Source organism: Ovis canadensis, chromosome 21 (assembly GCF_042477335.2).
Source record: "Ovis canadensis isolate MfBH-ARS-UI-01 breed Bighorn chromosome 21, ARS-UI_OviCan_v2, whole genome shotgun sequence".
Lineage (NCBI taxonomy): Eukaryota > Metazoa > Chordata > Mammalia > Artiodactyla > Bovidae > Ovis > Ovis canadensis.
In genome coordinates this window covers 22,103,901-22,130,725 of record NC_091265.1, presented here as the reverse complement: position 1 = coordinate 22,130,725, position 26,825 = coordinate 22,103,901, and the positions used below count along the sequence as shown (strand labels likewise).

The 26,825-nt window shown below is 38.8% G+C and overlaps 1 protein-coding gene across 1 annotated transcript in view; it reads left to right on the top strand.

Annotated features, from left to right (window-relative positions):
- The window catches only part of TYR (tyrosinase), a 113,340-nt gene that overhangs the window by 81,662 nt on the left and 4,853 nt on the right, over positions 1-26,825 (top strand). Inside the window, exon 4 of the mRNA XM_069564781.1 lies at positions 17,259-17,440. Coding sequence (XP_069420882.1) covers positions 17,259-17,440 — 182 coding nt within the window. The remainder of the gene's footprint in view (positions 1-17,258; positions 17,441-26,825) is intronic.

Sequence of the window (26,825 nt, the reverse complement as noted above, 5' to 3'; positions counted from 1 at the left end):
CTAAACCACCACCACCGTTCACTGACTATGTACAATATATTCTCCATATCCCTCTGGGATAGTTATTTATCCAACATTTATTGAGTGCCAACTGTGTACAGATGCTATTCTAAGTTCTATGATTATAGCAGTGAAGAGATTGAGCTTTTATTTCTAATACTCAGTCATGGAAAATCTCTGAGACTCAAAATCTCTTTTCCAACATTCTTTTTCTTTTCCTGACTAAATTGGAAAATGTGCAAGTCACACAGGTCTACTCTGTGTGTGTGTGTGTTTGCAAAACACACAACTGGAAGCATTTATGGGAAGCGCTGAGTGCAGCAAACCTGAGTTGGAGTCCTGCTGCTACATTTATTAACTAAATAAACTGAGGAAAGTTATTTAAACTCCTGCTTTTTGTTTGTGTGTTTGTTTTTCTGTATTTTAATGTGAATACCACCATGAGGCCATACTTTGCTAAGGCTAAGAGCTGGTACTGAGATCAGACTGCCTAGATTTGAATCCTGCCACTCCTGCATTTGAATCCTGCCAAATCCTGGATTTGAATCCAAGCTGTGTGACCTTGGACCATTGTCTGAACCATTCTGTGGTTCAGTTTTCTCATGTGCAAAATAGGGATAACAACAAAACATTCCTTATGGAAGTATTTTGGGGATTAATTGAGTTCCGATATAGGAATACCTAGAATGGTACCTGATATATAGTGAGTGTTATATGAGCTAAAGTCTCACTACTGCTACTGTTACTAATACCTCTCTTGTAGTCTTGGTGGAGAAATAATATGATGATATATGTCAAAATCCCAAGCCTACTACTAGATACATGACTACCTAATAAATGGGAATCATTACTGAATTGATTTATTGTTTACAAGCATCACTCTGATGATAAAAAGAAGAAAGTGAAGGAAAAGTTTAAGAGAAGAGAAATTTTTTTTGAAAGAGAGGCATTGTAACTACCTGCAGAAAACTAATAATTGTCTGCATATGTGTCACTATTGGCCCACTCTCACAATGTGCGATCTTCAATAGACAGAAGTAATAGATGTTGATTTATTGTTATTTAATCATATCCACTATAATTGCATTTACAAAATTGAAGTTCAGTCATGTTCACTCCTTATCAAATGTACTTAGATGGCAAATTAACTCTGAGGATGGAGTTAAAACTACTTCCCCATCCCTACAACCTTCCATCTCCTTGGTGGACAGATGATTTTTTACAGTCTGACTCATCTCACCTTTCTTGTCTCACTTCCTGTTGATCCTACACAACTCTATATTCCATTCTGACACACCAAGCCACTTTCATTTTTCAGTAGCATGAGTGCCCAGGCTCCCTGTTGGTTTGTGCAATGCCTTCCCCATAACCTATCCATCCAGTTTAAATATCATCCCTACTGTGAAACTGTCCTTGACTCCAGCAGTTAGCTGCTTCTTCTGTAATCCCATAGGTTTTATACACATGCCCCCTCCAAAGTCATTTACATTGCTTTGAAATTTTATTTATCTTTTTATCATGGTATGGAGTGAGATCCATGAGAATCGGAACACTTCTTTTCCATCCTTGGAACTTAACATGTAGTGGGTTCAAAATACAGTGTTTAATGAATTACAAAATGGGCATCATAGTGAAAGGAACAAGGTAAGGTTTATTGGCACAACTTCCCAGGTAAGAGCACAGAGACTCTGAAGGTCAATCAGTAGTGTCTACTGAGCCACATGAATAGCCTTCCTCTCACTTACACTGAGCATCAGCTGAGAGGGCTGGCCCTTTAGGATACCTTTTTCACAAATTCACCCTGACTAGCTCTGGTCTGTGAGTGCAGCTTGGCTAATTTGATTTCAACTTTTGTCTAATGCAATGTCTGTCAATTCTGGGTGCGTGTTATCATCACTTGGGAAGCACTATGGCTTGCTTTTTTTCATGTTTTTAAAAATATTTATTTATTTTTAACTGAAGGACAATTTCTTCACAATATTGCTTTGGTTTCTGCCATGCATCAGCATGAATTAGCCATAGGTGTACATGTGTCCCCTCCCTCTTAAAGCTCCCTCCCACTTCCCACCCTTTCCCATCCCTCTAGGTTGTTACAGAGCCTTGGTTTTAGTTCCTTGAGTCATGCAGCAAACTTCCATTGGCTGTCTATTTTACATACGGTGGTGTACATGGTCCTTAGTAGTATACCTTGCCACTTAATGATACCAGTAAGTATTTATGGGAAAAGAAAAAACAGTAACTTCTGAAATTGCCTTTTTCTCCCCTTAGACTTTTAGTTTGCTGGGTTTTTTTTTCCCCAGTTTGCTATCATTGCTATTTTGGTTTGTACCCTAAGTTCCTTCAAGTTTATCGTTAGCTTAAATGATTTTAATCTGGTTTTCACTCAGTATCCATATCCCAAATACTTCTTTGCCCTTTCCTCAACTAAGCTAAGAAATTGTGGAGTAGAGTATACATTTGGAATTATAGTCAACTGAGGTTAAATTTCTTAGCAGGCTTTTCATTTGCAGCTACTCATTCCTAACAATTTATGCTCTTAAAGTGTCCATTTCTTTTAAAAAGTATTGCTTTTCAGTAAAAATTTCCAAATACTCCTTAAATGAGTTCTAGAATATCATTAGCCAGCAACATGAAGAAGAGGAATTATTGGGACACTGTTATTTCAAATCCGAAGAAAGGCTCCGAGTTTTTCCAGTGGTCTCAGCAGAAGAGGAAGGAGGTGGTAGGAGAAGGGGACAGCAGAGGATGAGATGGTTGGATGGCATCACTGACTTGATGGACATGAGTTTGAGATGGACGGGGAGGCCAGGTATGGGGTCACAAAGTTTTGGATGTGACTAAGCAACTGAAAAACAACAACAACAACAATGCTTATTGCATGCCAGACACTTTGCTAACTGGTGTGGGTCAGAGAGTAACTCCACTTTTAGAGATAACCAACTTAAATCATCAGCATCTCTTGGATTTCTCCTTCTATCAGTTCTAATAGTTAACCACTAAGTAAATGATTCTTTAATATTTAGTTCATACTCTTTCAGAATTTGATAAAATGTGGGCTCTCTCCCAAAAATACTACAAAATTCTCAAATTTTGCATATTTTTGACCTACATGAATCTAGCCCTCTTGTTAATGAGAAGGCACTGTGATGGACATTTGGTCTGCAGTGACCAATAAGACGAAGCAATTCCTCTTCCTGGATCCCCCATACACTGTTGGAGAATTACACATAATCAAATAATTACAATCTAGCATGACATATATAATGATCAAAGAAGGGAAGCAGTAAATCTGGTTGGTGTTTTTATGCCCTAAGCCTTAAAGAAGCAAAAGATACAGTGGTAAATAAAAGTTTAAGGAAATCAAAAGAAAAGGGGTTTCCCTGGTGGCTTCATGGTAAAGAATCCACTTGCAATGCAGGAGTCATGGGTTCAATCCTTGCATTTAGAAGATCCCCTGGAGAAGAAAATGGCAACCCACTCCAGTATTCTTGTCTGGGAAATCCCATGGACAGAAACATCTTGGTGGGCCGCAGTTCTTGGGACTGAGAAAGTGTTGGACATGACTTAGCAACTAAACAGCAACAACGAAGGAAGAAGAACTCCAAAACAGACTCAAAACTCAAGAACACACCAAGAAAATGGCCATGTGGACACAGTAGGGGAAGGGGAGGGATGAACTGGGAGATTAGCACTGACAGGTATTCACTACCGTGTGTAAAATAAATGGCTAGTGGGAACCTGCTGCATTGCACAAGGGGCTCATTTCAGTGCTTTGCGATGACCTGGGGCGTAGAAAGGAATGGGGCAGGAGGGAGGCCTAAGAGGGAGGGGTGTATGTATACATAGAGCTGGTTCAGTTTGTTCCACAGCAGAAACTAACACAACATGGTAAAGCAATTATGCTCCAATAAGAAACTTAAAAACAAAGTAGCTATAATTTTAATAAAAGTAACAGCATTCTGTATTCTATTATATGTATTATTCTAAGTAATTTTACATATATTTATTTACTAAATACTTGCAAGAAACCCTTCAGATAATGTGCTGTTGTGTATTAATCCATTATGGCTACCATGACATAGTACCGTAGACTTGGTGGCTTAAACAACAGAAATTTATTTTCTTGCAATCCTGGAGACTAGAAATTTCAAGATCAAGGTATGGGCAAAACTGGTGACTTTTGAGACCTCACTTCATGATTTCTTCTTGACTCTCTTTTCCCTGTATCTTCACAGACTCTTCCTTCTGTTATACCTATCTATATCCAAATTTCTCCTCCTTATAAGGGCACCAGACATAATGGATTATAACCAACCCCAAGGATCTCATATTCACTTAATTAGCTCTTTAAAGACCTTATCTCTAAATATAACCACTTTCTGAAAACCAGCACATGAATTTTGGGGAGGCACAATTCAACCCATATTGTAGCTGTCATTTTACTCAGAAGGAAACTGAAGCACACAGAGGTGAAGTAGTTTGCCCAAGTTTGCACAGCTTCTGAGTATCACAACCAAAATCTGAATCTGAGCAATCCAGTTTCAGCATCTGTGAAGTTAACTTCTATAATTAATTCACTCTCTGTTCATATAATTTCTTTAAAACAAGAAATAAAATTCACTGACGTATTTGTTTTTTAAGCTAACTCCATCCTTCTTGTGATACACCAAAATTCCCAAGGAATAGAAATATAAAACCTCTATTCTAAGGGAATTCAAACTGGCTCCTTATATTAAACTGCAGAAATGATGCCTTCTGATGGGTGTAAGAATAACAGCAACAATTACCCACTGTTGAGTACTTACTGTGTGTTGGCCCTGTTCTGGGTGCACTGTACACCTAATTTCAGTTATATCTCATTGCCGGGGTCCAGCCCCGGTGGATCCAGGGAATTCGAAGGTGGGGACAGTGTTGGTGTCCTTAGAAATAACTTATTTAATTACAGATAGAGAGGGATTAGAAAATTAGCAGAGAAAAAGAGGCTGAATAACTTGGTTCACATGGAGTACCAATCACCACCTACATAGGCCACAGGCGTCTTCCCGTTCTCCCAAAGGAGAGGAGACACTGAGCCCCACCCCCCCCACACACACCCGCAAGTCCGATCTTAGAAACCCAGGCAAAATTAATAGGCTTGGTGGGTACCCATGCACCAGATGGGAATTCAGCCAGAAAACAGTAGGAGAGAAAAGGAGACTGAATAACTTGGTTTACATGGGATACCAATAAAATTCCAAGACAAGGAATTTGCACCATCTATGTTGGGCCACCGATGCCACTTGAATATCAGAAGGTGCCCCTCCTTGGGCTCCTTCTTGCGTGGGCTTGAAAACTGGGGCAGGTAAGTAGATGTGGCGAGCACCCACGCTCCAGATGGGAATTCAGCCAGAAAAATGGGGAGTGGAAAAGAACTATATGAGGGAATCAGTCTTTCCGGAAACTGATCCAATTTCTTTATTTTTGGGTTTGCTTATATACTTTTTGTTACACATAACAAAGGATGAATACAGAGTCATGCGGGGGTCAGCAGTCCTGACTTTTATCAAAATCAGGTGCTTCACATAAAAAGGTCTTAGGGATTTTACATCATCTTATGGCCATGAGACCTGCTGACATTTTATGATCCTTTCTTTTGATAACCAAAAAACGTAATTCTTCCAAGGGTGTTTTTTCTTAAACCAGGCACCACCCTCCAAATAAAGTTACATTCCTATAGGGTGAGGGTACAGTGAGTTACAATCAAGAAAGGAATTTATTTAACCCAAGGTTAACATGATTAATCTTAAAGATTAATACTTATTTCTCCTATATGCTTAAAGGTTAATACTTGTTTCTCCTATATGCTAGTTATATTCATTATAAGGGCAGGGAACATGGAGATTTAGCAGCAAACATCAGCCCAACAAATGAAAATCCTTTCACCAATGTTCCCCTTAAGATCTATTTAGTCTTAAGATAGTGATAAAGTTACATTTTTACATAGCAAGGACACAGTGATTTATAACAAAGTACAGTGATCTATTACAAAAGAGAAAATTCATTAACTCAAAAAGTCTAGTATTGCTAACCTTAAAAAATACTATATTTCCTTTGCTATATTCCAAATACATTGATTAATATATTCCCAGGTGCCTAAGGATATGGAGGCCTGGTGGCAATCATTGACTCAACAATGAGAAAAGCCCTATGCTAATTAAGACTTTCAAAATACTCCAAAACTCTCTGTGCTGTTTATGGTTGAGAGGTAGTAAACAATCATGTGCATAGTGGCAGGAGTATGGATAATCCTGTCACACAAGCTAGTCTGTCAGCAGAGAGGTTTGACCTGAGACACCCTTGTCACACCCAGGGCAGGGAATTAGCACCAATTATTGGCACAACAAATGAAAAACCCTTCACCAATATAATTCCTAACCAACCCACTATACTAATAATTTCCAACTCCCCAAAAGAATTTGCCTTTAGTAAGTCTAAAACATCCCGTGCCTCTCAGATTGGGAGGCTATAAACAATCACATGTGGCTGGATGAACCTATACAGGTGGGCTAGATAACCTTCAGAGGAGTCCGTAAGCTGAAACACTCTTGTCACGCCCAGGAATTTTTATTGCCTTGGAGCTGCACGTTTACTTCTTCTCTGAGAGAAATGGTTATGGGGGAGAGCCCCCTGTAAAGTCAGAGGTGTAGGTGAGAGCATAAAACAGACTCTGGTTTTGGGGGTAGATGCTCGGGAACAGGGGGTTTCCTGAGGCTTGATCACGCCTTTGCATATGCCAAGCCTCCTTCCTCATGACCTTTGTCATGGGCGGAGTTCCTCACTCTGGCCCCTGGCATCTCATGACATTTTGAAGTTTATTATCCACATTTTACAGATGAGTAAACTGAGGCTAACAAAGATTATCCTCTCTCCCTTCACAAAACCAATACCAAAAATCTGATTCAAGGTCTCAGGAAATTTTATGGTTTTGGCTTCTTTTGGGGCCCCCAAATCCCAGCTTCAAAATTAGGACTTTTTATTGAAACTTTGGGCTTCCCAGATGGCGCTAGTAGTAAAGAACCCACCTGCCAATGCAGGAGACATAAGAGGTGAGGGTTCAATCCCTGGGTTGGGAAGGTCCCCTGAAGGAGGACATGCAACCCACTCCAGTATTCTGGCCTGGAGAATCCCACGGACAGAGGAGCCTGGAGGGCTACAGTCCATGAGGTCTCCACCAGTCCGACATGACTGAGCGACGTAGCACGCACTCAGGCATTGAACCTTTGCTTATAAACGGTTGGAGCTGGATTTCTGCCCTTTTGTCCGCACATCCTGCAGGGCTCCCCTGTGTTCACAGCATGCGCTGCACTTCTTCCCTTAGCTCCTCTTTCTCCCACGTGGCTGCAGTGAGCGTCAGCTTCTAGATAAGACTCAGCACTTCCAGAGTCATTTCACGGCTGCTCACTGGCCTCCCTTGGGAGGAACTCTAAGTTGGTCCTCAAGGACAGGTCAATGCACAGACCCAGAATCCGTGCCAAGGCCGTTCTCTTTGGTCCCCTTCTCTGTCACCACTTTGTGGCCTACTAAGCTGGTGTTGGTCTATGGGTTCTCATGGCCTTTGGGAGGAAGTAAAAAGGGTCTTAGTTCCACAAAGAAAAATCACAAGTCTTTAGACTATTGATGTTAATATTTCACAACTCTTCTCTGCACTGTTGAGACACTTTGTAATAAAATGTTCATTTCTCAGGTAAAGTAAAATGACAAAGGATACCTAGTTCTAATTTCTGTGCACAGCTCTAAAGCACTTAGTGGGTGCTAAGTCACTTCAATCGTGTCCGACTCTATGCAATGCTATGGACAATAGCCTCCCAGCCTCCTCTGTCCGTGGGATTCTCCAGGCAAGAACACTGGCATTGTTGCCATGCTCCTTTCAAGGGCATCTTCCCAACCCAGGGGCCGAACCCGCATCTCAAGTTCCTGCATTGGCAGATGGGTTCTTTACCATTAGCACCACCTGAAGCAAAGCATTAATGCTCTGCCCATCTTTCTGCTTTAAATAGTAATCACTAACATTTCGCTTGTTAGTGGAAGGCTGTTTAACTTGGAATAGAACACCTGGGCTCTGGCCACAGCTCAGCAAGTTGAGTATAGTTGTAAAACTAACATAAATCTGACATGAAACACTGGATTCTCTGCCACAGTCTTGTTGGGTCAGCATTGGCAGAGTTTCAACACTTTGAGTCAATGTTCTCTTCCGTAAAATGGGATCAATATAAGTTACCTCCTTGATTTGTTGAGGCTTAAGTCAATAAGCAACATACACCGAGAGGTTGTACTAATAGAAATGGCTTTATTAAGAACTCATTCTCCTGGGTGAGATTATAAACTCAGGAGGGCAGCAACAATGATCATGTAAATATTGAACACCTACTGTGTGTTAGGCACAGAGAAAAGGAAGATTAAAAAGATGAGGTTTTGTAGCTAGAGATAGCACTGATATTTTCCAGCATACTTTTGCTTGCTCTGAAAACAATGTCTCTAGGTTTGTTCCTCTCACAGGGAAAGAAAATAGGATGACTATAGACTATAGTTGATGACTATAGACTATTTTCTTTTTTCAGAGATAACTTCTGAAGTGGAGTCTTTAACTCATATTCTAGCATCTATTTTTCTGTACGTTTCCAGTCCTGTTGCCAAACCCTGCCTGCCCCCAAATGCAAGGCTTAGTCAGTGACAGAAGTAATTCAGGATCCACTCGGGGAGAATAAGGAAGAAAAAAAACAAGTCCCCAGCAGGGGTGACTAGAGTGTCAGAGGAAGAAGCGGCCCAGGTATATCAGCCCAAAGACCTGGGTTTTTATCTGCCTCCAGGGCCTTACCGAATTTGTCCAGTTTCCTTTTTTCTGCTTCTGTTTTGATAGTGAGTCCCCTTTAACCAGAAAATGTGGAGTCTTCTGTGATGCCTGACTCCTGATCTGTACCACTTGGAAAGCTACATATCATTTTTTTAATGTAGATACATTTTATTGCTGATTTCCACATCCCTTGTTCCCTGCACATCAGTTCTGACTATCCTCCAGTTCTTTCTTCACAGTGCAATCTTTATAAATTTTATACTTATTATAAAATTATCTATTCATGTTATCTCTCCCCACTGCAGAGACAAATAGTGACTTCCTGTTCCTCTTAGGAGAAATTGAAAATATTTCTTGCGTGTCCTCAACTGCCCTTCTTGATTTTGCCCCCAATTCCTCTCTAGCTTCATCTCAAACTGTTCTCTCCATAGATACATCGGTCTTTTACATATTCTGGCTGGACAGATATTTTTATTCCCAAAGTTACAAATCAATGGAGAAGGGTAGCATAAGGAAGAGATGTTAATATGATTTTTGAAGATTCTGTGTGCTGTGCTTTAAGATTCTTTTGAGATATTTCAATGAGGGTGCCAGTTGGGCAGCTGGAAATTTGGGCTGAGATTTCAGACCAAGATTTACTCTGTAAATATAAATTGAGAAGTCATCAGCTATAGAAAATAAGTGAAGCTATGGGAGGAGTGAGACAGATAAGAGAATGTAGCATCCCATTGAAGGTTCTTGCAAATTCTGTTCTCTTTTTCAGAAACATTCACATATCACTTCTCTAAATAGTCATTCTTTAACACCATCAGAGACTTTCCCAAAGGAGGCAGAATCAATCAGACCTCTTCACTAAATTGTATTACCATCTTGCTTTTGTATTTGCCAGTCTGTAATTAAAGATACATTTCTGAAATTACTGGTTAGTATTCATCTCCATCACTAGATCTAAGTACTACAAGGACACAGAACTACATCAATACCTGACAAAGAATCAGTTTACAGATGTATATATGTATTCAACTATTTATGAAATGGTTGAATAAGTCAATGAAAAAGAATTCTATTGTATTTATACAATTTTGTTGTACCAGTGAATGTGCTAAAGCAAATCAGTTCCCTAATATCCAATCACATTAGGTTTCTTTGTTGTTCTATTTTTGAAAAAGAAATTTAAGAATAATTTTCTCTGTACATACCTGAGTTTGCATATATCTCACATCCAGTTTCCCCTATTCTTAATTTACATCAGTATGGAAGTTTTGTCACAATTCATGAAACAATTTCAATACATTATTATTAACTACAGTCTATTAAGATTACTTGAGTGAGTGAGTGAAGTCACTCAGTCGTGTCCGACTCTTTGCGACCCCATAGACTGTAGCCTTCCAGGCTCCTCTGTCCATGGGATTTTCCAAGCAATAGTACTGGAGTGGGTTGCCATTTCCTTCTCCAGAGGATCTTCCCAACCCAGGGCTTGAACCCTGGTCTCCTGCATTGTAGGCAGATGCTTTACTGTCTGAGCCACCATTAAGATTACTTAGTTGTTATCTAATATCTTTTTGTGTTTCAAGATCCCATCCAGGATCTCATATTACATTTAATGATCATGTCTCCTCCCTCCTTCTTGACTGTGGCTATTTTTGGAGCTTTGCTCATTTCTGATGACCTTGACAGTTTTGAGGAGTACTGCTCAGGTGTTTTACAGAATGCCCCTCGACTAGAATTTTGTAGACTGGAGTTACTTGAGGAGGAAGAGGACCGAGGGGAAAGCACTCTTCTCTCCCCATCATATCAAGGGCACACACTGTCAACATGGCTGACCATGGGCAGTGTTAGCTTTGGTCACTTGGCAGATACCATATTCACCAGTTTTCTCAAACCTAAGGGCATCCCTGGTGGCTCTGATGGTAAAGAATCTGCGACCTGAGTTTGATTCCTGGGTCAGGAAAATCCCCTCCAGTATTCTGGCCTGGAGAATTCCATGGACTGAGAAGCCTGGTGGGCTGTAGTCCATAGGGTTGGCAAAGAGTCGGACATGACTGAGCGACTAACACTTTCACTTTCCAACTCCTCAATGGTTCCACTGCCCTTCCATACTGTACTTTATGGGGGAAAGTTACTACAGACAGCCCACATATAAGGAGTGGGAGTTGTGCACAGCTCCTTTATGTACTCAAAGTGTCTACATAATTATTTGGAATTCTTCCACGTGGTAGATGTATGTAGGTATGCGTATCAGTTTGCATTCATCTATCTTTATGTTATACTTTTGCTTATAATCATTTATGCTGTGGCTCAAATTGATACTATTCCACAGAGACTATTATTTTACACTTTTGCTTATAATCAAACATTTATTCTATGACTCGAAGTGATACTATTCCTCAGAAACTATTTGTCTCACAGATCTTTTAGTTATAATTCACTTTTATCATACTAGAACTCTGTTGGTACCATGGTAAAGTACAGAAGAGGGAAAGTGTTCTATAGTATTCTGATTAAATTTCAATATTTTAGTTGTCCAGTGTCTTGGGTCTGTGACTGTCATGAGTGTTTCTGCAGTGGTATAGCTTCTTGATTTTTCCACCTCTGATCTCCCTTTTTAGTTGTCATATTCCCAATCTGTTTCCTAGAAGCCCTGACCCATGTGGCATTGAATGAGACAGGAAGGCTGAAAGAGGCTGGACTGAGAGGAGTTCCCTTCCTCCTACTGGTATAATACTTTGGTGGTTATTTTCTCTGAATTGAAGGGCTTTGGTGTGGAGAAGACCTCTGGGCATATTTCACAATGGATACTCTCTCCCTCCCTCAACACAGCCAGGAGAGGATCTTTCTCAGATCTTTATTGTGAAAATTGGACAGAGTTCCTGGAGGTAAAAGCCAGGGAATGCGTGGGAATCCCCCTAAGACTATGGGTTCCAGGAGTGTCTCTCATCACTAGCTGTCCATCTCATGACTAGCTTCTCTCATCATGTCTCCAGGCATTTGTCAAAGTGTTTGGGTTTATGGATCCAGCTTCTCCTCCTGAAAAGGGAATAGCAGTTGAGTTCCTCTGCTTGCACTTATCTCTGCAGTTTGGGGAGAAGTAGTCTGCTCTGTGACCTCGGTTCTCTCATGAGTCCAATAAAAGTTATTGATTTTCCACTTATCTAGCTTTGTCTTATTATAAGAATGGAAGTGACCTGACATCCGTGCTATTTTTATACATAAAACACATTCCTCCTTGTTTTTGTCTGTGATCAGCTTAACCTTTTCCTAAACCCTCTCTTGTGCATTTCACTGTTGCTCAGGCTTCTAGAAAACCATCTAGATGCAGGTTAAATAAATCTTTGGTAAGAAGATAATTTGCTTCCCAAAATGTCAGTGTGCTTATCCAAGTTAAACATTAGCATTCTGATGTGAGCCATTCTAGACATAGTTTGATGAAATTAGCTGAAGATGAGATCTACTGATGAAGAATTTAAACAGGATTAATACTTTCATTTTAAAAGGTGGATAAGGTGGGTGAGCACATTAATGGTTTCATCCATTATATCTCTTGGTGGTAAGAATTGATGTCCTTGTCCTATTTAGGTAAAGAATTTTTATTTCTTGGCAGAAGTAAGATTATATATAAACTGAACTATAAGAGTAATTTTTCTCAATTGACAAAAGGCACAATGTCTGCCTGAAGCTCTTATCTAATAGCTCATTGTATATTGGACTGTTTCTAAATCAGCCAAAGTTTAATAGGGGTGGGGAGAGATTAATTATCGAAGGGCCTCCTTCTCATTAAAAAATAGATTTACCACGTCAAAACTTCTGAATATTGTTTAAACATGCTTAAATATAACTTCAACATTTAGTACTAATAAGAAGTCTTATAAAATAGTGTCTATGTTATAATTCTTTTTGTTAACATATGTATATAGTATTAGATTTGCATATTTAAAAAACTAACAGAAATATTGAGCAAGTATGTGTGTTTTTTAAAATTTTCTCCTTTTTGCATGTTTCTATTTTCTGAATTTTGTGTAATGAACAAGTAATGCTTTCATGAAAAGAAGAAAACCATAGACATCAAAATAAGAAGAATCATTCATAAAATACATACATTCATAAAATACTTGAAAAGAATTTGGGATTATTTGTTAAGCCAGTTCCTAATTTCTTCAGTTGAGGAAATAGAGGTACACACCAAAAAAAAAAAAAAAAAAAAAAAACCAATCCTCTTGAATACTGTTTCCCCATTTCTGCTTAAAGAATAATAACCATTTTAAAAGAGCTAGTCCAAATATGCACAGCTTTGGCATTTCTATGATAGCATGTCTCACATCTCTCACCAGCTAACGTTCTTCCAGTATAACATGAATCATGAAGAAGAGAAAGACGCTATGGGGGAGGACAGCTTCTTCTCACCGTCTGTCCAACGCTTAGCCATACATCTCAGTTTTTGCTGCTCAGTCACTAAGCTGTGTTCAACTCTGAGACCCCGTGGACTGCAGCACATCAGGCTCTCCAGTCCTTCACCATCTCCCAAAGTTTGTTCACATTCACGTCCATTGAGTCAGTGATGCAATCTAACTATTTCATCCTCTGCTGCCCCCTTCTCAGATTTCAGTCTTTACCAGGATCTGTTCCAGTATCTTACTTATGCTATTTTAATTAACCCTTTAATCTTTTCAATTAATTAATTTTTATTGACATAGAGTTGACTTACAATGTTTCAGGCGTACAGCAAATTGATTAGTTTATATTGTACATATATATGTACATACATTGTTGTTATTTAGTCACTGAGTCATGTCCAGCTCTTCTGCAATCCCATGGACTGTAGCCCACCAGGATCCTCTGTCCGTGGGATTTCCCAAGCAAGAATACTGATGTGGGTTGCCATTTCCTTTTCCTAGTGACCTTCCTGACCCAGGGATTGAACCCGCATCTCCTGAATTGGCAGATTCTTTACCACTGAGCCACCAGGAATGCCCATGTGTATATATAGTTTTCAGATAATTTTCCATTATGGGTTATTACAAGACACTGAATACAGTTCCTGTTAGAGGTTATTATAAGACATTGAATACAGTAGGTCCTTGTTTATCTATTTTATGTATAGTAGTGTATATGTGTTAATCCCAAATTCCTATTTTACTGTTCTACTCCCTTCCCCTTTAGCAACCGTAAGTTTTTCCTATGTCTGTGAGTCTATTTCTGTTTTATAAATAAGTTCATTTGTATCCTATTTTAGATTCATTTATATTATATTCACTTATATTACATATTATAATTACATATTATATTACATATAAGGGAATATAATATGATATTTGTCTTTATCTACCTATTTAATTCATTTAGCATGGTAATTTCTAGGTCCATCCATGTTATTGAAAATGGCATTATATCATTCTTTTTTATGGGCTGAGCAATATTCCATTGTGTGTGTATATATACATATACATACATATATATATATATATATATATATATATATATATATATATATATATATACCACAACTTCTTTATCCATTCATCTGTCAATAGACATTTAGGTTGCTTAATTAATCCTTGCAATACCTTCATGACTTAAATATTACTCTCATTATTCAGATGAATAAAAGGAAAATTAAACAGGTTAAAACATTTTAGAGTCTTAAAGTTGTCTCAACACTAAGACAACTTTGTCAAAACCCACAGAACTTGAGCTTTACATAGGTTCATATTTCTTCAAAACTTAACATAAGTAAATACTCAGAAAATGTATTTAATAACCGAGGTATTTATCAGCAGCTTACTGATCCTTCAATTAATTCACAATGAAAACAACTTTGACCACAACTAGCATTTGAAGTCCGGATTTTTTAAACAAATAGAGTTCTTTTTCATCACCAAAAAGCAATCATCACTGCTGCCATCTGGCTTCCTTGTTCTCGTCTTTATCGTACTTCAAAAAAAAAATTTTTTTTTAACTTCTCTGTTTGCTTGAAACATCACTCTCCCTTTTTTTTTTATTTTTTTAATTTTAAAATCTTTAATTCTTACATGCGTTCCCAAACATGACCCCCCCTCCCACCTCCCTCCCCACAACATCTCTCTGGGTCATCCCCATGCACCAGCCCCAAGCATGCTGCACCCTACGTCAGACATGGGCTGTCGATTCAATTCTTACATGATAGTATACATGTTAGAATTCCCATTCTCCCAAATCATCCCACCCTCTCCCTCTCCCTCTGAGTCCAAAAGTCCATTATACACATCTGTGTCTTTTTTCCTGTCTTGCATACAGGGTCGTCATTGCCATCTTCCTAAATTCCATACATATGTGTTAGTATACTGTATTGGTGTTTTTCTTTCTGGCTTACTTCACTCTGTATAGTTGGCTCCAGTTTCATCCATCTCATCAGAACTGATTCAAATGAATTCTTTTTAACGGCTGAGTAATACTCCATTGTGTATATGTACCACAGCTTTCTTATCCATTCATCTGCTGATGGACATCTAGGTTGTTTCCATGTCCTGGCTATTATAAACATGAAAAGATGCTCAACATCACTCATTATTAGAGAAATGCAAATCAAAACCACAATGAGGTACCACTTCACACCAGTCAGAATGGCTGCGATCCAAAAATCTGCAAGCAATAAATGCTGGAGAGGGTGTGGAGAAAAGGGAACCCTCCTACACTGTTGGTGGGAATGCAAACTAGTACAGCCACTATGGAGAACAGTGTGGAGATTCCTTAAAAAATTGCAAATAGAACTACCTTATGACCCAGCAATCCCACTGCTGGGCATACACACCGAGGAAACCAGAATTGAAAGAGACACATGTACCCCAATGTTCATCACAGCACTCTCTTTTTTAGACACCAGCTTCTTGCACAAAACTTTTGCCTCTGAGCTTAAATTCTAGAGCTAAATAACAATAGCTTATCTATTTAGCACTTTCCTAAAAACTACCACACTGGATAATTTGTTTGGAAACAGATGGGATAGATATTATTACTTTCATTTTAAGGATGTGAAGGCTAAGCCTTCAAGAGTTTCTGTGATTTGCTTATGAGCTTATACAATGTATACAGCTCTTAAATCACACATCTAGGACCCAAGGGGAGTTTTCTGACCCCAGGTCTAGTGTTCTTCCCTCTATGTTATGTGGTTTGATCCTACAGAGGCATTCTCTTTGTCACCCTTTTAATTATCCACTACATGTTCTGTTATACTTAGTTTCACTTCCATCCTTACTGGACAGTTTTGATCTCTTAGTTTTTAGCTTTTGTTTCTGTCAGGGTTTTTAATTGCTTGCAACAGAAACTCACTCTGGCTGAATTAAACAGGGAACAAATTTGCTGAAAAAATAATGGATAATTCAGGAGATCGTGGAAATGCAGGTTGAGAAACAGGTAAGAACAAGAGAGGAGGACAGCAGCCAAATCATCTGCCAAAGCTGTGCTCTCAAACACAGGGCACCTCTGGGCAGTGCTTACCTTTACTGATACCTCTGATCTCATGTTTATAAACAGGATATTGTTAGCACCACTTCCCTTGCCCACTGCTAGAATGCTTCTCCATTGTCTTTGCTTCTTTGTGTCAGTATCTCCTGTTTCAAAGTCTTGAATGGGTATGTCTGATTGACTGAGTATTGATCATGTGGTCATACTCTAGCTTCCTGGGAAGCTGGGAAATGCTAAGTGCCAAGTATGTTTGACTTCTGTCATGGAAGGTGAGCTCTTTCTCTCAACAAGACTCATCAAGTAGTTGTGCATGCGTGCTAAGTCACTTCAGTTGTGTCCAACTCTTGGTGACCACATGGACTGTGGCCCACCAGGCTCCTCTGTCCCTGAGTTGCAAGAATATTGGAGTAGGTTGCCATGCCCTTCTCCAGGGGACCTTCCCAACCCAGGGACTGATGCAGTGCAGGCAGATTCTTTACTGCTGAACCAACAGGGGCAGCCCTCATTAAACATATCCTTCTCTAAATATAACAAGGAGGTTGAAATAAAGTCCCCAACCATGACCAAAAAATAGCCAACTTCTAATACTGATTCCAATTTAGTTTTGCATGTTCTTTCTTTGGGTGAACTTTCTTTGAGATAAGAGACATATATTATTTATGACTATGTCTCGGTTGTCACTCAGCCAATAATTACACTTGCTCTGTGGCATTCTGAAGGGTTTTAACTTGTCATTTAACTTTCACTTATCATCTAAGAAATTCCTTTTCCAAAATTATCCTCTAATATTTCTCTCAAATGAGTGGATTTCATCAGGGCCTGACAGCATGAACTGTGGCTTTACAAAATCTTTTCAAAGCATGAAAACTATGTTTGGTATATTTCCATGGTGTTAGATTTTAAGATATGCCTTGTTATTTTACTTTAAGAACTCCAGATATTTCTTCAACAACAATATGTTTCTGATTCTGAATAATCCTTTCCTCTGCAGTATTTTTGAACAGTGGCTTCGAAAGTATCATCCTCTTCAAGATGTTTATCCAGAAGCTAATGCACCCATTGGGCACAACCGGGAATCCTACATGGTTCCTTTCATCCCTCTCTACAGAAACGGTGATTTCTTTATTTCATCCAAAGATCTAGGCTATGACTATAGCTACCTACAAGATTCAGGTAAAGCTCAGTTTCTTTCATATGAATTGCTCAGTCTGAAGTGACCAATCTTTTTTGAGAGTGTGCAAAACCTTATGACTTTAAAGTGTTATCCCCCAATGCTTTAACTTGGAAAGTGCATTATAATCCTTCGTTCATCACTGATTTATTATTACATGGCCCAAGCTGCAAGAATCTTTAAGCTCTTATCCATTGTGCTTAATATAAGGCATTCTGTGTGTGGCAACCTGGGAAGAGCACAAGAATTAAAATCAGAAAACAATGAGTGTGAGACCTGATGCTTTAAACAGACTTTGGTGTGACCTTGGGAATTCTGACTTCCATTCCCTGAATTTCAGCTTCTTAACCTAAGATATTGGGAATATAATACCGCAAAGAGATATTGTGATAATTCAGGGCACTAAGAACCTAGTGCAGTCTGCACAAGAAAAATGTCTACCAGTTGTAGAATCGTCTTTGGGAACTTCCTGCTAGGGTTATCAAGAAAACTTGTGAACATTTTGATATTAAATCCTATTAATAATAATAATGCTAATAGATATAATAATAATTGCTATGACTATGATTAAGGTAGTGCTATAAAAGCCTAGGATTGGGACTATACTTAGGCTTTAAATAATCTTCCTTAGTTTAAGTATGTGTATATTTTCTTGATAAATGAGGAACAGATAGCAATGTTCCCCCACAATCTGAGAGTCTACTCCATACTCTACATGCATTGTTAGTCGGAATATATTAGGTAAGTCTTATTATCCCTAGAATGAGGTGAAGACATTGATGCTAAAACAATCTCAGTGACTTTCTCAGTATCAAATACCAGCATACGTAAGAGCCAGATTTCAATTCTACAGGGTCCTCTCCACTTAACAGAAGATGGTCAAAAGCAATAAAACAACACAGAGCTTGTGGATAAGAGGTATTCAACAAGCACTGATGTTTCATTATAGTCGTGGATAATTCAAGAAAAAGTGAATAAATTAGAAAAATTAAATGAACAGATAAATGACATTTATCAACTTCCTACCTTTTGTTACACCTTAGTGACACATACATTAATGACATACCTCTAGCCTCAAGGAGCTCTAAATTCGGTGTACAAGTCAGACCATTGGCAAAGAAACTATGAAACATCAGGCTGTGTTGAGTGCAGTAAAGGAGTCGTAAACATAATACTACAAGAGCACAGAGGAGAAAACAATGACTTCACAATAGTTAGACTAGAGAAACAAGATTAGGCCGTGAAGGGAGAGCGGGCAGGTAGCAGATGGAAAAGAGTAGGGAATATTCTAAACTAAAAGAATAACAAAATAGAGGTATAAAGTGTACTATGCATTTCTGGAATGCTAAAGTGTCCAATTTGAGAAGCATGAGCAATGGAAACTTACACAGATGAGAAAAACTGAGTCACTTCATAATAGCCAACACATTATGAATCTTTTTAGGTGTCATGAACTCTTCTAGAGGTGCTGTATGCATTATTTGCTTTAACCTTCATAACTATCCTTATGAAGATACTATTATTTCTTTTTCCAGATCATAGATGAGAAAACAGAGGCATAAAGCATATGAATAACTTGTCCCAGGCCATATAGCTGGTATGTGGCATAGCAGAACCACATTTTAAGGTCAACGGGAGAATCTGTATTTTATCAATATTCTCTTGCCCTTTGGGGAGCCATTAGTTGGACAGATATGGGTTTGATTGACCTGTTCTGTTTTATCTGAAGATCATAGCCAGTGGAAGGAGGACTAAAATGGCTGGTGGAGGAGATCAGTTCTTTGAAAACCTTAAGCTCACTGTGAACAGGGTAAAGATGTGATAAGGGTAGAGAAGTGATAAAGGGGGTAAATTCCTGTGAGTCAAAAAGAAGGGTCATCTCCAGTGACATGTTTTCCCTCCCTTCTAGAAATACCCATAGTGTGTAAAGAAAGGAACATGTTGATAACAATTTTTCAAAGATTCACCATCAGGATGTTATGATTTCCATTTCCAGAACATAATAGACTCTTTCATGGGCTCATGCTTTTGATCACACTATTCTCTCTAGCTAAATTCTGATCCTCTTCATCTATTTGTCAAACTTTCAAATATGAACTAATTATATATACATATATACACATAGTCATGTTTAATCACTCCTTTGTTAGAACTGCATGCTAGTTTTTCTACATGTGATTTGTTCCCCTCTCCACCTTGGCTGTTGTAAAAGGAAATGGCAACCCACTCCAGTATTCTTGCCTGGAAAATCCCATGGACAGAAGAGCCTGTTGGGCCACAGTCCATAGGATTGCAAAGAGTCAGACAGAATTGAGCGACGTCACTTCCTTTCTTTCTACCTTGGCTGTAAGCCCTACAAAATCAGAATTGATATCTTGCAAGCTTCTCTAATCTAAATACCAAAGAATATCTGGTATAGGGTAAAATCAATGAATTAAATTGAACACAAGTGATATTTATCATGAAGAATAAATGCATGTAAGTATGCCTTACATGTAATTACACACAAATAAAGTATACTTAACCCACTTCAGTATTCTTGCCTGGGAAATCCCGTGAACACAAGAGCCTGGAGGGCTACAGTTAATGGGGTCACAGAGATGGGCACGACTGAGGGCCTAACCCTTTCTTATGTATAGTACAATACATATAAATAAAGCTTGCTAAAAAAAAAATCACATCTCTTAATATTCAGCTCATTTTTAGATATTTTTAATGTATTTCAAGCCTTCTATTGCACTAGGTATTTTTTAGGTGATTTTATTGGTTTATTTATTCTTTTTACATACATATGTTTAGTAACTGTCTTGTACAAGGCATTCTTTGAGACACTGCAGATACGATGGCAAACAACATAGTCTCTTCCTAATGAAAGAAAAAGACCTTAAACCACTATTTACCTAATGACTCATTTACTTAGAGATGTGCCTATCTCTAGGAGTCAATAAAGTGACATTTCAGACAATATCCATGACAGGAGGAATTCACTAGTTAAAAAGGGAGTCTTGATTATGAATTTGGGCCATATTGCTAGGATAACAGATTCATTAATGAATTTTAAACAAATTAGGATCGAATTTGAGTTTTCATAAGATTACGTTTGCTGCAGCTTGTAGGAAGTTTTATGGCAGTTGCAAAGCACATTCAGGGAGGCTGATGAAAATGCTATTACGAGTATCCAGGGGAGAGCTGAAGGAAATTTGAATTGCAGCAGCGGTGATAGGAGGCGAGTTAGAGAGGACAAAAGAATTTGAAGTTATTTTAAAAGCAAAATTTATGGAACTTGGAAAATGATTTATGTAATAGGTGAGAAAGAAGGAAATATTAGAGATGACTTTAAGCTTTCTGGCCTATGATAAATGGTGATTGACTTCATTAAGGCAGTAACAATAGGAGCAGGGCCAGACATGGAGAGAATCTCAAGGTGGTATCAGTTACATAGTGAAATGGGGTGAATGGCACATCAGAGTAAAGATGTCTCTGAGGTAGCTAGATGGCCTTGAACCTCAGAGGAGGTTGTGGCCTGCAGATACTGATGTGGGAGACATCAGCATATAAACTTCCAGTCTTTACAATCCTTTACGATCACAATGTGGTAGTGACTTTCATGTTCCACCTCATTGTATGCATGCATGTGTTCATGCTCAGCTATGTTCAACTCTTTGCAACCCCGTGGACTGCAGCCCACCAGGCTCCACCTCATTGTTCCTTCCCTAACGTCCAAATGGGTACTTTTTACCAAAAAGGCAACAAAAAGTATTGGAGAAGAAAAGGGAAAAGAGTATCACTTTAAGGGATTAATGGTATTTATTATTTATTGTTAGATTTTTTAAAATAACATTGATTTTAAATGTTTTATGTATTTAGAGCATTTTCATCAGCTGTGAATTTGCACAAGTTTTAGAGAAGTTTTGCTTTAAAATAAACAACAATAGTTGCCTATATTCCATTTTATGAATTATTCTATTGCTCCTATAGTACTTTCAAGGAGTTTAAATTTTATCTCTATTCATTGCTAAACTTAAACCACCTTACTAAAAATGTCTTAAAATTTTTCAATATAATTTAGTTAAGGCAGTTCATTATTGATCATTTAGGCAGTCTTGTTTATAATTACTCAAGTGTTTTCCACAGAAGGCTGCTGATGACTTCTTGCTTTAGTCAAACATTTTCTCTTATAATTGAACTTAGCGATGTTTTAAAAAATTGAGTAGCAGGTCATTTTGTCACGTACGTAACTGGTTAAAAGATGAAACCGAATGTACTCCTGCTTTCTATATGGTGCTACTTTGCTAAGAGCGTTGTTCTTCTAATATATTCCAAAAGACTTGACATTTGATTTTAACAATGAGAGGAGGATGCACGTGTAACTTTCAATTCTGGTTTCCTCGGTATGTATGCCCAGCAGTGGGATTGCTGGGTTACATGGCAGTTCTATTTTCAGTTTTTTTAAGGAATCTCCACACTGTTCTCTGTAGTGGCTGGACTACTTTGCAGTGCCACCAACAGTGTTAAGAGGGTTCCCTTTTCTACACACCCTCTCCACCATTTTTTGTTTGTAGACTTTTTGACAGCAGCCATTCTGACTGGCATGAGATGGTACCTTATTGTGGTTTTGATTTGCATTTCTCTGATAATGGGAGATGTTGAGCATCTTTTTCTGTGTTTGTTAGTCATCTGTATGTCTTCTTTGGAGAAGTATCTGTTTAGTTCTTTGGCCCGTTTTTTGATTGGGGAGTTTATTTTTCTGGTATTGAGCTGCATGAGCTGCTTGTATATTTTAGAGATTAACTCTTTGTCAGTTGCCTTGTTTGATATTATATTCTCCCATTCTGAAGGCTGTTTTTACACCTTGCTTATAGTTTCCTTTGTTGTACAAAAGCTTTTAAGTTTGATTAGGTCTCATTTGCTTATTTTGGCTTTTATTTCCATTACTCTGAGAGATGGGTCATAGAGGATCTTGCTGTGATTTATGTCAGAGAGTGTTTTGCTTATGATTTATAGGAGTTTTATAGTTTCTGGTCTAGTTTTGTAGTTTCTGGTCTTACATTTAGATCTTTAACCCATTTTGAATTTATTTTTGTGTATGGTGTTAAAAGTGTTCTAGTTCCATTCTTTTACAGGTGGTTGTCCAGTTTCCCCAGCACCACTTTTTAAAGAGATTGTCTTTTCTCCATTGTATATTTTTGCTTCTTTTGTCAAAAATAAGGTGTCCATAGGTGCATGGATTTATCTCTGGGATTTCTATTTTGTTCCATTGATGTATATTTCTGTCTTTGTGCCAGTACCATACTGTCTTGATGACTGTCAGTCAATCAGTTCAATCGCTCAGTCGTGCCCGACTCTGCGACCCCATGAATCGCAGCACGCCAGGCCTCCCTATCCATCCCCAACTCCCAGAGTTCCTCCAAACTCATGTGCATTGAGTCGGTGCTGCCATCCAGCCATCTCATCCTATATCGTCCCCTTCTCTTCCTGCCCCCAACCCCTCCCAGCATCAGGGTCTTTTCCAATGAATCAACTGTTTGCATGAGGTGGCCAAAGTATTGGAGTTTCAGCTTCAGCATCAGTCCTTCCTATGAACACCCAGGACTGATCTCCTTTAGGATGGACTGGTTGGATCTCCTTGCAGAGAGAGTCCCTTGGACTCTCAAGAGTCTTCTCCAGCACCACAGTTCAAAAGCATCAATTCTGTGGCACTCAACTTTCTTCACAGTCCAACTCTCACATCCGTACTTGATAACTGTAGCTTTGTGATATAGTCTGAAGTCAGGCAGGTTGATTCCTCCAGTTCCATTTTTCTTTCTCAAGATGCCTTGGCTATTTGAGGTTTTTTTGTATTTCCATACAAATTGTGAAATTATTTGTTCTAGTTCTGTGAAAAATACCATTGGTAGCTTGATAGAGATTGCATTGAATCTATAGATTGCTTTGGGTAGTATACTCATTTTCACTATATTGATTCTTCTGACCCATGAACATGGTATATTTCTCCATCTATTTGTGTCATCTTTGATTTCTTTCATCAGTGTTTTATAGTTTTCTATACATAGGTCTTTTTTTTTTTTTTAAGGTAGATTTATTCCTAAGGATAAATGGCTAAGCTGGTTAAGCGTCTGCCTACAATGCAGGAGACCAGAGTTCAATCCCTGGGTTGGGAAGATCTCCTGGAGAAGGAAATGGCAACCCACTCCAGTACTCTTGCCTGGAAAATCCCATGGATGGAGAAACCTGGTAGGCTACAGTCCATGGGGGTCGCAAAGAGTGGGACACGGCTGAGCAACTTCACTGTCACTTTTTATTCCTAAGGATTTTATTCATTTCATCACAATGGTGAATGGGATTGTTTTATTGCACTGTTTGCAATAGCTAGGACATGGACAATCCTAGATGTCCATTGGCAGATGAATGGATAAGAAAGCTGTGGTACATATACACAATGGAATATTACTCAGCTATTAAAAAGAACACATTTGAATCAGTGCTAATAAAGTGGATGAAACTTGAGCCTATTATACAGAGTGAAGTAAGTCAGAAAGAAAAACACTAATACAATATATAAATGCATATATATGGAATTTAGAAAGATGGTACTGATGACCCAATATGTGAGACAGCAATAGAGACACATTTTTTTTTTTGGACTCTGTGGGAGAAGGCCAAAGTAGGATGACTGGAGAGAATAGCACTGAAACATGTATATTCCCATATGTGAAATAGATCATCAGTCCAAGTTCAATGCATGAAACAGGGCACTCAAAACCAGTGTACTGGGACAACCCTGAGGGATGGGATGGGGAGGGAGGTGGGAGCGGGGTTCAGGATGGGGAACACATATACACCCATGGCTGATGCATATCAATGTATGACAAAACCCACCACAGTATTATAAAGGAATTAACCTCCAATTAAAATGAGTAAATTATTTTTAAAAATGAGAGGAGGAAGCATGCACAGCAATTGGAATATTTCATTCTGCACACAGGATTTGATGAAGGCTCTGCTGTTCATGGATTTGTTCACTTATGTTTGCCTATGTGTATGCAAAGGTGTATCCTGTTCCTTCTGCCAGGGATGGCTTGCTATCAGCATCCTACATTCAAGTCCTGATTCATTTTTCTACTCAGAGGGATAGTCTCCTGGGATGCTTCTCTGACTCCCCAGACAGATAGAGGAGGTCTTTTCCCTATGATCCCATAATATCTTTTACATACTTTCATTAGAACAGCATTGTTCTTAAAACAAATTGTTTACTTGTCAGTCTCCTCTTCCAGTTGTTGTTTCCTTCAGGCAAGGGGCTCTGATCCTTTCACATGTGTGAACAACCATGTGGCATATATTGTGTCTCAGTAAATGAATAAAATAATGAAAAGAAGAATGAAAGATAAGTAAAAGATACACTACTTGCTATCAAGAGTCTGTGATCAAGTTTGAAAAGTAAGACACATATATAACTAACTATAACACATAGATAATTATGCCAAGTGTCACTAAGGAGCATAGAAGGAAACAATCTGGGAATCCAGAAGAGAAAATTGAACAAAATCAGTGACTGAAACAAGTTTGAAAAAGAAACTTTTCTTGCAAGCTGATTCATTTGAAATATTGATGGAACTACTTTGGAATAAGAATTCAGTTCAGTTCAGTTCAGTCGCTCAGTCGTGTCTGACTCTTTGTGACCCAATGAACTGCAGCATGGCAGGCCTCCCTGTCAATCACCAACTCCTGGAGTTTACCCAAACTCATGTCCATTGAGTCGGTGATGCCATCCAGCCATCTCATCCTCTGTCGTCCCCTTCTCCTCCTGCCCTCAGTATTTCCCAGCATCAGGGTCTTTTCAGATGAGTCAGCTCTTCACATCAGGTGGCCAAAGTATTGGAGTTTTGGCTTCAACATCAGTCCTTCCAGTGAACACCCAGGACTGATCTCCTTTAGGATGGATAGGTTGGATCTACCTGCAGACCAAGGGACTCTTAAGAGTCTTCTCCAACACCACAGTTCAAAAGCATCAATTCTTTGGCACTCAGCTTTCTTTATAGTCCAACTCTCACATCCATATATGACTACTGGAAAAACCATAGCCTTGACTATGGACCTTTGCTGACAAAGTAATGCTTCTGCTGTCTAGGTTGGTCATAACTTTTCTTTCAAGGAGTAAGTGTCTTTTAATTTCATGGCTCCAGTCACCATCTGCAGTGATTTTGGAGCCCAAAAAATAAAGTCAGTCACTGTCTCCACTGCTTCCCCATCTATTTGCCATGAAGTGACGGGACTGGAGGCCATGATCTTAGTTTTCTGAGTGTTGAGTTTTAAGCCAACTTTTTCACTCTCCTCTTTCACTTTCATCAAGATGCTCTTTAGTTCTTCTTCACTTTCTGCCATAAGGGCGTTGTCATCTGCATATCTGAGGTTATTGATATTTCTCCCAGCAATCTTGATTCCAGCTTGTGCTTCCTCCAGCCCAGCGATTCTCATGATGTATTCTGCATATAAATTAAATAAGCATAATGACAGTATACAGCCTTGATGTACTCCTTTACCTATTTGAAACCAGTCTGATTTTCCATGCCCAGTTCTAACTGTTGCTTCCTTACCTGCATACAGGTTTCTCAAGAGGCAAGTCAGGTGGTCTGGTATTCCCATCTCTTTCAGAATTTTACACAGTTTATTATGATTCACACAGTCAAAGGCTTTGGCATAGTCAATAAAGCAGAAATAGGTGTTTTTCTGGAACTCTCTTGCTTTTTCGATGATCCAGCAGATGTTGGCAATTTGATCTCTGGTTCCTCTGCCTTTTCTAAAACCAGCTTTAACATCTGGAAATTCACAAATTTTTGAAGTCTGGCCTGGAGAACTTTGAGCATTACTTTACTAGTGTATGAGATGAGTGCAATTGTGTGGTAGTTTGAGCATTCTCTGGCATTCCCTTTCTTTGGATTTGGAATGAAAACTGACCTTTTCCAGTCCTGTGGGCACTGCTGAGTTTTCCACATTTGCTGGCATATTGAGTGCAGCACTTTCACAGCATCATCTTTTAGGATTTGAAAGAGCTCAACTGGAATTCCCTCACCTCCACTTGCTTTGTTCATAGTGATGCTTCTTAAGGCCCACTTGACTTCACATTGCAGGATGTCTGGCTCTAGGTGAGTGAGCACACCAACATGATTATCTGGGTCATGAAGATCTTAAGATCTTTTTTATACAGTTCTTCTGTGTATTCTTTTCACCTCTTCTAAACATCTTCTGCTTCTGTTAGGTCCATACCATTTCTGTCCTTTATTGAGCCCATCTTTGCATGAAATATTCCCTTGGTATCCCTAATTTTCTTGAAGAAATCTCTAGTCTTTCCCATTCTATTGTTTTTCTCTGTTTCTTTGCATTGATCCC